Here is a 12138-nt window from a genome sequence, read left to right as displayed (position 1 = left end):
GCTTCATCACTCCCTCCAGCTCCTAAACAACTTTGTTATCTGTAATTTTGGTCAATTTTGCTCTACTCTGAAGTCATTCTAGCCCCTTCCCCCAAGAAGGGCTACACATTTTTCTTGATGTTTTTGACAGAGAAAAAACAGGATTCATAATGGTTTTAAACAACCTTTTCCTGCCTAAATTTCAGAGCTTGTGCTAAACCTTCGTTTTCTATGCTTCACTTTGATACCATCTGCAAATACCACATCACACACAGGGAAGAACCAGATGGGATGCAGTCTTCTGACTCACTACAGTAAAATTTCAAAGAACTGTTAAACTGCAACCACTGCATTTCCCTGCCCACCTTGAATTTCTAGATTACTACCAAATGTAGATACACATAGTTCAATGCTAGTCTCTTTAATAAAAAGAACCAAGGCCACTTTTATTTAAGCAACTGTTTCTAAGAGTGCATTCAATGTAAAAGCCCTCCAAAGAAAAAAAAAGTGATAACTGATTTATAACATACCATGCACTCCCTAGTTTTGCAACTTTTGTAGGTGGTGGTGGTGTAGTTACTAGTGCAGCAGAGTCCGTGCTGCTAGCTCCTGATCCGTTATCTTTTGCTGCCAGGGCAATCATTTTCCTTTGCTTCTGAGAAAGCTTGATTCCATGAGACACCATTCTGCTGTGAATTGATATTGCAAAGAGAGAAGATATAAGACCAGTGTCCTTTGAGATGACTCACCTTTAATCTTGCAAATTAAACTGAGAAATAATTCTTTCCTAGAGCAAAATACTTTGTCTAGAGTGCCAAAAGGGGAATATAGGTGTGGGGGAGGGGTTGGATGGCTGGAGAGCAGAAGAAGGATCAATGAATATCAAGAGTAACAGAAAGAAAATCTCATAAAACTATTCTTCACATAGATGCCTACAAATTAAAACATGCAGAGTAGGAATCAAGTACCTAAAACAGATGGACTATCACCAGACAAAGACTGTTATCTAATTTTGTGATTTCGTAGAGACTGTCAGAACCTTAGCTCCCTTAAACCAAAAATATTCGTGCACAGAAATGTATGCGATGGCATACAGACATTTTTTCCATTCGTAATAATCTGTTTTCTAAATTATTTGGATTCTTCAGTCTTGGCTGCTTTGTTCACAGCTTCTGAACCTACCTAGCCAGCAATCCTTTATTAGGCTCCAGGACTACTCTCCTAGCTCTGCCTTACAAGACCTTCAAAGGTCACAAAAGTAATCTCCAGTTCTCTTCCATATGTTGCCAGTTAAGAACACTAGATCTAATCCACTGCCTCATGAAAAAAGCACATTTATGTCCCTGTGTGTTTGGGATGCTTCTCTGAGCAAGAACACCCTTGCTTCTGCCTGAGGAAGAATTGTCAATATCAACACATGGGTGTTCAGGGAGGTCAAAGAATGCAAGACAAGAAACAAACTTTAGGATCAACTACAGTATTGCTCCACAAGTAATTTCCAAAGTGCTAGGGACAAGAATTAATTCTTGGTCATTGGAAATAGGAAAGCTCAGCAGAGGAGGCCACTGATTTTAGGTGCTAGTTTACTAGCTCTTCCCCTCACATTTCAACAGCTAAACACGGTTTTGCAGTAGTTGATCAAACAAGACTACAATAAAATAAAGGGACAAATTTTGTATGCTCACAGAAGAACACCATAATGAACTGAAGTAAACAAAGTCATTCAAAAAGAAACAGGACAACTTTTCTCCTGCTTTTTTTAAACTCCAAACTGCCTGAACCACTAAGTAAAATTCATAATAGCCTGGTCTATCACACTTTTTCTTTTATAGATTTTGGTTTTTTACCAACCCTGAATTTGCCTTTGGCATGGTTCCACATTTCTGCATACTTTCTTCAATTTCCATGATAGTCCTTAGATCCATAGCAGGAGGGCTGGCAGGGCAAAATGAAAAACAAAACGTTACCTTACAAGGCATTGATTTTTACTTACATTCCACAGTTCCAGCCTTCAATGAAATCCTCTAAATCATACATAAGATTGGTAACCGGATGTATAATTTATGTCTGTTTCCTCAATTATGGCAAACCTCAAATAGAATGTTTCTGACAAAACTTTTATAAATATATACATATTTAAGAGCACACTACAAAAATACTTTCAAGACTCATTATACTACGAAACAAAAAGATGTGAACTATGATTACTTTAAAAAAATTAGATACCTAAATCCAGAATACTTATTTAGTAGTCAACTGCTCATGCTAAGTATTAGAGAGGCACTGCTCACAGCTCTTTCATGAAGGTTGAATTAGATCTTTCTTTGAAGAACAGGATTAAATCATATAAATAAATAAAAATATAAAAATTACTTCACAGGGCAAACAGAACACCCTTTGCAAAGTTAGTTGCTGGTGTTTATACACAGCTCTTTTTCAAACTTCAGCAATCAGTTTCTTTTTCATAAACTACCCAATTTTAAACTTCCACAGAGATGAACATGAATTAAATCCAGACATTTTGAAGTTTTACATAAAATTATGAATTAAAACCTGTCCATCTAAAGGCATTTGTAAACTAAGCTGTGTTACAACTAGATTCAAGGCTTTAAAATAAAATATAAGCTGCATTCCCTCTGTCTCTTCCTACATAAATCCAACTGCCACAGACCAAGTAGTGAATTAACCACTGGAAGGTCACAACAAACCCTGTTGCCACTGACTCTCCACAGTAATTCAACCAAATAGGCTAGAGTATTAATCCTTTAAACTTTTTACACAACAGTGCCGCCTGCTTTTTCTTGATATCATACCAGCAACACTAGAAAAAGTGAAGAAATAGTACAAGGGAATCCCATAAAGGCACAGTGACATTACAATAAAGTCCTATGGTTTTATTTATTCCCCTTCCATGCAATCCTCTAACAAAACATTGAGGAAGAACTCAAAGATAGCAGATGAACACGGAGCTTCTTCCAACAAGTCTATAGGCCAGAGAGACAGCTGTGGGATGTTACCCTCTGCATAGACTAGGCTTGCACAAATACATAGTGAGACAACACAGATTCTTAATGGACCCTGCTGACCAAACAATACACTTCAAAGCTGCAACTTTTAATTTCTACAGCTGCATCACCTGTATTAACAAAGCCCATCAGCCACAAACCAACAGAGCCTGGGAAAACTGCTGGAAATTATCACTATACAATTCCCTAAATCCTTAAACTCTTCTTTATTCAACTTCTATTGACAATTGTCAGAGACAGGACACCAGGCAAGACAGAACTTCAGTCTATTGCAGTACTGCTCCTTTTCCATATGCAGATACTGCTACAGATAAAAATTTACAATTTTTTATTACTGTATCACTTAAACTTGAAGTGTTGATTTTCACAGACTGTTTAAGTCTAAAGGCATGCCTTAAAAACGTCAAAGTACAACAGTGCTTCTAATGGCTTTAAACATGTTCTGATTCTACAAAAAACTGCAAGTATTTTTACAAGCAAGCCTTCTTAAAAAGGATATGAGAAGTCTATACCAGTAGCATTTAAAAAAAAAAATCCAGCAATTGCTTTTCTCAAAGAATAATTAAAAAAGGTACCAGGTTAATAAAACTGCCAAAATCTTTAATTCATGTGTCAAGTAATGTATCACTTTGAAGAGTAAATTAGTCAGAAGAGAATGTTACTAGCATTCACTACCAAGTGTAAAACAGTGATTGTAAGTTATGCACCACAACTACTACGCCACCTGAAACTAGTTGCTACCCAATTGGGAGAGCTTGCAGAGTTATTTTTGGCGCTGGGAATGGACTGTGGAATAGACTGTGTCAATGCTGATGATCCCTTGTATGACTTCATCTCCTTGTTAGGTTGAGAGGGTTTCATACCCTGACTGCATGCTTTGTCCTTCATCTATAAAAAAACCAAAAAAAACAAAAAAGGAAAAATGTTGAATATTGCCACATTTTTTCATTTGGCAGGGGTGGGTGGGGTGGAAAGAGTAATGCTGCAAACAGTTTGAATGACACATGTAAGTGAAAAGATTGTAAAGGATACCTCAAAAATACCAATAACATAGCAAATCCCTGATCAGTCTGCTATTTGTAAATATTTTTTTTTCTTTTCACTTTACCCTGAGTTAAGTCCAAATTTGCATCTTGATAAGGGAAAATTTACTCACAGATGTTCACATCTGAAGTTTTAAAACTTACCATGGGCACAATTCTTCAAACTTACTTCTCTTTGGCAGTTATGGCCCAGTTATGCTGGACCATGTTCCTGTCCAACTACAACAGCTGAAGAACAGCAGGATTTTCCTGGAGATTTTTTGTATCCACTTTTAGGTTTTTTGGCTTATGAGCTTCAGATTTGCTTTGCATTTTAAATTAATAAAGCCTTTACATAACTGCCCTTTCAGCTTGATATTTCCTGAACGCTACAGTAAGTATATAAAAATTCTTATTAGGGTACCACATGAACAAATTACCCTTAGAAGATTTAATAAGGGATACTAATTTTTATTTGCTTTTTGAGACAAATAATAATACTTAAAGTTGTTTACTCCATTTTCAGGACAACAGCTTCTCAGAAACACCGCAAAATACAAACTCTGCTTTTGATGGACTAGATAAATGCAAACAAGTAAATTGTTAGGAACAAAGAAATCCAACCTCAGTCCTCTCTGGATGAAATCTTGTGAAGTCAGGGGACTGCAAGTCTCTGGGGCTACCCACTCCTGCATAACTACCTTCAGAATCAGATGTTAAAAGTTCTGGAAGTGATTCTACAGAGTTAGTTTTATCCAGTTTTACTGAGCCTAAGAAATAAGAAAAGAGAACAGAAATATTAAATCATGAGAGCTGGACTAAACAATGCTTAAAAAACCACCAGAAGTTATACGCTACATATGATGAATACAAAATAACTGGAAGTTACTAATCCAGTGTAACTAGACTGCAATATATAGAACTATAAGCAAATTTGAGACTATCTTAACCACTTTTTTCAGAATAAGATTACTCCCGGTTTTCCTTCTCTGTCTCATAATATATAGTTTTAGGAAGTAACATGGACACTTTTCTGTGGAAAACGAAGGCTCCTACCATCTTTCCAATAAACAACAACTAATTTATTTTTTATATTCCAGAAAAAAACCCCAAAACCACATCAGTAGTAATCTTCCACTTATTACAAACACATGGGAAATTGTCCATTAGTTTTACTTTATAAAAAATACATGCTTTTACAGAATCTGAACTTTTGTCACAAGCTTAATATGACAAACATCCTTTCAAAAAACCCTTAAGATTACTTAATTCACTATTCAAATTCAACTATGGCGTTGACTAAAAAAGAAATAGTATTTGCAAGACTTCCTTATTGAAGTATAGAAATCACACTGCATTGCATATTAAATGTTCTGGGTTTATACCTGAAAGGTATAATATAATATAATACCTGAAAGGAACCTCTTTTCCACTGACCTGTAGAGGCTGGACTCCGAATAATATCTGATAGATTATATCCTCCAGAGCTGTCAGACCGTTTTCGTGGCTTCTTTTTTGCCTTACTTTTTGCTCTTTTGAAAAGGGCTTCCCTATTAAAAGCAAACAACCCCCCCCCCAAGATGGATTAAAACCAAAGAAATTGAGCCTCAGAACTATCAGTGTCAATGTCAAGTTTTTCAGTCAGCAGCAGCAGTTACACTTCAAACAGCAGTATCTGCTCCCACCAGTTGTCACTAGCTGCTTGTTCCTGCTCTGTTTATGCACTGGCACAACTATTTAGTAAATGATTTGGGGGGAGGGAGGTGAATCCAGGAGGAAGAAAAAAAAAAAACCTGTTTCCAGTCTAGCTCTAGTCTCTGGTCTAGTATACTGCACAAAAGACTTCTGCTGAGACAGTGGAAGAAACAGTAGCTGCACAGGCTGGCACTGCCACCTAGGTCACAATAAACCTGCTACACATCACAGCAACTGACATAAAGCAAACTACAGTCAAGGCTCCACTTTATTCTCTTTTGATTTCTCTTGAATTACTGAAGTTCAATAAACTCCACAGTTGGTCTCATTTTTCCCCCAACACAAATACTGCCACCAAGATAATACTACTTATACAATAAAGCAGGTACACAGTCCTGTTAGCAAAATGTCACATGTTCCTATACATGATATTAGGAAGAGTGGAATCAAATAACAGGCATCTTTCATTTTAAGAGAACTCCTAGAAATTCAGAATTATATGAATCACAGCTACAATAACCCTATTTCAAAAAGCTTCTTTGAGAAGCTTTTTCGGGAATAACTATACACATACTTATTTATTCCTGCATCAGGAGTGTAACCTTACAATGCTTGGGGTTTTTTGTAACCCTTGGACTGCCCTACTCCCTAAATGCCATCATCTACCCTTTCAGAACACTGGAAGGTTTTAAGTCTAATACAAAATAGCCTCTCATTTCCCTTGATCTACTAGTCTTCATCTTTACTAGTTCATTTAGCATAACTTTTCTTTACCCAAGTGGTCTGAACAGTACACAATACCACAGGTGAGGTCTCATCTGCACAGTGACATCATATTTCACTATTTGGAAGCATGTTACCAAACCATCCCATCAAATTAACTTTTCGTAGTTGTATGTCATAGTCAATTTCTCCAGTTTTAAAACTGTACCAAAAAAAGCAGTTCTAATTTTATTATTTATTAAGTTAGTCTGACAAGACTTTACAGATTCTATTGTTCTCACCTCTAAGTCTTCTGAACAAATGTTCAAAGACAGAATACCAGAAGTCCACAAAACCACCAAGGCTGAACTACTTGATCTACAGTTGTTTGGATCACACCTCTTAAACAGAGGTTACTTGTTTTGTTACTCTACAGCCAGACAGGAGTCACTCCAAACTGACAGACTAAAAACTCATGCTACAAGACTTTGCATTTCACATGACAGTTCTGTTAAGATTAAGAAATGTAGACTATCACATTTTTCTGGACACATCCATAGGACATTAAAGTGTGTTTGTTTCTCTTTTGCTTTCTCCTAATTCAATCTCATACATACATAGATACCCACATCACACACACAACTCACTGTGAATGTTTGGTTTGCTACCTTTACTCATATGCTACTTATAAATTGAAAAAGAGTGCTCTGCTGCAGTTCTATAACATTTTAAAATACTTAAAGGAACTGAGAACTGTCTTTCAAATCTCCATTTCTCCTCTTTCTTCATGTTTCAGTTCTGAAACCAAAAGGAGTCAGGCACCATCCAAAGGGGAATAAATACCATATGCAGCTCACCTAGTTAAAAATGTTGATGAAAAATAAGATACTTACTGTGAATTTTGTTCTGTATTCATTTCTTCCCTTAAAAAGATAAAGTTCTCTCCATCTTCAGGCTCTAAAGAACTTATGTCAGGTCCATCTGGATATGGAGTAATTACCCTCCTGACCATAGCTGGAATCTGTATTCATAAAAGCCGATACACTATGTTTCTCTTAAATTCACTGCCAGCAAATATACGATCTTTTGCAAAAGGACCAAAACCAACTGTCACTTAAAACTTTTACAGACCGATTAATTATTTAACCAGCCTATAAACTTAAATTATATCTTTAAGCAAAACAGAAGGAGAATTATTTTAAGGCACAGACTCAGAATGAATATACCTCAACTGGCTATAACTACTGAAAAAAAATTGCTTCAAGGTTTTGCAAACATTCATCTTTTATTACTGTACAGTTAAAAGAATACTGGATTACAATGTGCCTTGGTTTTGCTCTTTGCATTAAAGTTCAGCTTCAACATTATTTTTCTTTTAAGATGTTTTTAAGATCTATATGATCACCCTGAACTTTTAACTGGAGAAGTCTAATCTGCTTACTCTTCTTTCTTCCAAGTAACAGATGCTCTTTTCCATAGGTTTTGCTTATGTTTTTTCATGCAACAATTGTTAATTGCAGGACATAAATACATCTAATGTATATAATTAAAGGACACAATGCTGTTGCAGCAGTGGCTAGTGAATAATGAAATATGAGCTTCATGAGAGTGACAACAGCAGCAGCTAACCTTGGCTTTGAGTCAGATGTTCCAGATCCAGCCTGCCATCTACAGACCCTGCAGGTATGTATTTATTACTCATCTCTTCTTATTTTAAACCTAAGCATCTTACACTTAAGTTGTACAACTTACCATTTTCCTGTAATAAACAGAAAGATCCTTTACAACTTCGTCACTTAAGACATCCAGAGTCCTAAAAAAATAAATACAAATTTATCTTACCAGCTTAAAAAAACCACACCCAAAACCCCACCCAAGTTAATGAAAAACACAAATGAACAATGTAGATTAGTATCACCTACAGGCATTATTATCTATTCATGGTGGTCACAGAGTCAGAAGGAAGAAAATGAACACAAAATATAAACTCATCAATGCCCTTATTGTAAGGCAGGATTAAACCTACAACTGTTCTAGATAGCCTACCTTCACCTAAGGCCACAGGCAGTATAGACCTATATAGTTAAGTTACCATGAATTTGTCATTACTTTACCTATTTCTGGATACTTTCAAGTCTTCCTGACATGTATCTAAAACTCCCAAGTCCATGCAAATTCTTCTATAAAACTCAGCCACAACATCCCTTGACATTTATGCCAAAATATACCATAGCAACAAACTACTCAACAGAACCATATTGCTGTGTGAGCAGCTCTCCTTGCACAAAGCTCTCATTATTCAGTTCTATCCGACTCAGGTGTCTCAGATTAAAAGTCTTGGTACCCAGTAGTGACATTTTCAGGTTTTCACTGAAATACAGATATAGTCTTAACTGTAGTAAGAATGTTGCATGTCCTTTCCAGGCTTAAGATGAAACAAATCTGAATCCAAAATAATACTTAAGACAATGTTATCAGATTTTTACTCTTCTCTCCAAAATCAAAGGGTAAAATGTTTATACTTTATAAAGACGTGAAGAGGAAAATTGCTAATATGAATGAATTCCTGTATCTGTGATACAAGCACAGTAGCTGCCTCACACAGCAATGAAGTGCTGGCATTCTGAACTGGTTCAGATCTCTAAGAACTTCTACAGGTAAAAGGAAGCATGACAAAAAGGCTAGGAATGGACAGAGTGGACCAATAACAGAGATGGGGGTTCATTTGGGTTTTGGGGTTTTTTGGGTTGTTTTTTTTAAGGCTTTGCTAGGAAAGTTCAACCAGCATTGATAAGGCTTGCTCTGAGAAAATGGTATGTACTCTGGAAGCAACCTGAAGCCCTGTCCAGAAACATCAAGAGAAGAATTCAGCTTCTTAGAACTCTAGCTGTATCATTGTGGAAAGCAAGGGTAATTAATTTGTTCAGCCCTCTCTGCAGACAGTTAAAGCAAAAAGACTACCAGACTGCAGGCCCATTGTCTTTGGAAAATGTACCAGCTATAAGAAACCTACTTAAAATAAATTCAATTTTCATAGTAACTATCATGTTAAAAAAAAAAAACAACAAAAAAACAAAAACCAGCAACCAAAACCCAACAACACCAAAAAAAAAAACAAACCGCACAGCAGTTTTATACATCTTCAAAAACAATTTAAAAAATCTGAACAGGATTAGGCCTAACATCAAAGCCTACTGAATTCAAGAGAGTTTTTTCCCCTTAATTCAGGCTCTTCATGCCAGATGGTAACATAGGGTTTTATACTATAGAACTGGTACAGTATTTACAGATATTTAACTAGTTTGTTTCTCCCTGTTCAGCAAAAATGAGCCTCCTTTTAAACTAGAAGAATTCAGCTGTATTTTAACATTTAACTGCTTCTATTAGTTCTTTGAACCCTTCTGTCTTTTGGGGATGTTTGAATTTAACAGCTAGTACATAAAAACATTTGCATTCCTCCTTACCTTGCTTCAAGCAAAGCTGCCATATTGAGACCTATGAACTGCAAGCAGGATAGTTTTAACTGTTCAGCATTATACATTGCTGAGAACTCCAACAGCTCAGCAGCATTCTTTAAAGTAACTGCAAAGAAGAAACACAACAAACTAAACTGGATAATGTGCTGCAATATCATGCAGCAGTTTTTAAGACTTAATGCACAGTGTGATCTATTTATTAAAACTTAACATATACTTCCTCATTCCTAAAAAAACCACTAATGCTCAAATGGCCATAAACCGCAGCAAGGTCCACATAACTTTGTAGCAGCTTGAATGCAACGGGTGCTCCACAGAAACAGAAAGGCCCTACCTACAAACATACTGGTTTCAAAACAAAGGGGGAAAGGAAAAATACCAGATTTCATACACAGCATAAACAATTCTTAAAAGTTCCAAATGTTCCTTTAGCAGGGAGAAAGAAAAAAAAAAAAAAAAAAAAAAAAAAGGGAGCTGAAGGGGGCGTGGGGGGAAGAGATAAAAATGGAAGTCCCTAAGAAATGCCAAGCAAATATTGTATGCTGACTTCTTGTACCAAGTGACAACATTTAGTGTTTCCTAGAAAAGGCAGATCTTCATGACCATATAGAAACAGCACTGTCTCAAACAAACAACAGAAGAACCAGTAAAACTAAATACAATGACAGAAATAAAAACACAGAATTAATTTTATCATGTTTGAAAGATAAGAAGTTTGAATTCAATGAAATAAAGGTTTTATAAAAATTTGCTTTATTTGTTGTAGTGGTTTGGGGTTGGTGTTGGCGGGGGTTGCATTTTTCTACTTTTTTTTTCCTTTATTGAAGAACATGAGATGAAGAAAATGATGCATAAAGAACAGAAGATTATACTAACTTAGAACATCACCCAGACTAAAGAAGCAACTGTTAACAGCTATGCAATGAGCAGCAAAAGGTAATCAGAGCAAAAGAATATAAGTAAATAATTCTGTGCTGAAACAGGCAAGAACATAGTATCTAAAAAAAAATTTTTATTCTCTAACCCTTCATAATACAAGTGGAAGAACTCACGTTTTTCTGCAATGGCTACTTCACAGATTTCTTTGAGTCTGGACATAAGAAGCTGGTCTGCTACCACAAGAACATTACATACGAATTCCACATTTTGAGAATCTGGAAAACAAAGCATCACATAAACACTGTGGGCAAGTCAAAAGCAACTACAACACATACAGCTTCAATGGGATTTTACCAAAGGACTAATGTAATGGCTTTGCAAATTTTCATAGGTTTTTTACAGCACAAGGAATAGCTTAGTGAAGCACAAAAAGTCATTTTTTTGAAGCAAGAAAAGGAGGAAAAAGGAAAACTACAGTTTGACAAACTAAAGAAGAGCTACAAAAGGGCCTGGTGTACAGCTATCACCTCAAAATCTAAAGCACGAGTCACACAAACACGGATTTTCTACATAAAACTTCAACAAAAGTATATTAAGTATTGAATTTCTATCTTAAAAACACAAAAATAGCAGGAGCTACAATTGAGTTGAAAATATATTAATGGCACCTTTTATGGCAAGAGCTTCATCTGTATACAGGTAATCTACAATTATCTGTAGTATGTCAGAATGGATTGGCATTTCCAGAGCTGAACAACAGGAAGCCTAAAAGACAAAAGGATTAAAAAAAAACAACAAAACAAAACAAAAAAACAAAAAAAACCAAACCCAAACCACAAACAGAAAGAGTAAAAGAAGCTGACTATTTGGAATAATATATCAAATTAAGACAGCAATTGCATTTAGCAAATAACTCAGACTGAGGGTCACATTTGCAAAGTTAAACAATTATTTAAGTATTTGCATAAAATCTGTTGAAGTTCTTCCATTAAGAACTGATTGTAGCAGTGCAATTAAAACCTGCCCAAACTTCTGAGCAAATATCCATGAAACAGTTCAATGTTTCATCGGTTTGAACATCTTCTCTAACAATCCTTGATTATATCATATTACTATATTAAATTACTGTATTATACTACGTTACCCGTAACTGTCTAAAAATAGAACTACAGGAATCCCACATGCAACTACTGAACTGCTTTCCTTTCAAGGTAGAAGATCTAGTGAAATCAGAAGTTCCCATGCAGGAATAAAACAAAGGGAGGCATTACTGTCAATCCTTCAGAAAACAAGGTCCTCAGCAAATCATACAATTGAAGAATCATCTTAACCATTACGGCAAAGCTTTTGTATGAGCAA

The 12138-nt window shown here is 35.8% G+C and overlaps 1 protein-coding gene across 3 annotated transcripts in view; it reads right to left on the bottom strand.

Moving 5' to 3' along the window:
- Positions 1–12138, bottom strand: part of IBTK (inhibitor of Bruton tyrosine kinase) — a 58013-nt gene that overhangs the window by 15404 nt on the left and 30471 nt on the right. For 2 of the 3 annotated variants that reach the window (XM_080388084.1, XM_080388085.1), the window contains exons 16-25: positions 11448–11544; positions 10953–11054; positions 9889–10006; positions 8177–8237; positions 7318–7445; positions 5465–5577; positions 4652–4797; positions 3730–3893; positions 1831–1914; positions 510–668 (exon numbers count right to left, since the gene is read on the bottom strand). In XM_080388084.1, coding sequence (XP_080244210.1) covers positions 510–668; positions 1831–1914; positions 3730–3893; positions 4652–4797; positions 5465–5577; positions 7318–7445; positions 8177–8237; positions 9889–10006; positions 10953–11054; positions 11448–11544 — 1172 coding nt within the window. The remainder of the gene's footprint in view (positions 1–509; positions 669–1830; positions 1915–3729; positions 3894–4651; positions 4798–5464; positions 5578–7317; positions 7446–8176; positions 8238–9888; positions 10007–10952; positions 11055–11447; positions 11545–12138) is intronic. The other variant, XM_080388086.1, reaches the window with a different exon arrangement.

Source organism: Falco punctatus, assembly GCF_963210335.1.
Source record: "Falco punctatus genome assembly, chromosome: 5".
Classification (NCBI taxonomy): Eukaryota; Metazoa; Chordata; class Aves; order Falconiformes; family Falconidae; genus Falco; species Falco punctatus.
The sequence above is the reverse complement of the archived record's forward strand: the minus strand, read 5'-3'. Positions and strand labels throughout refer to the sequence as shown.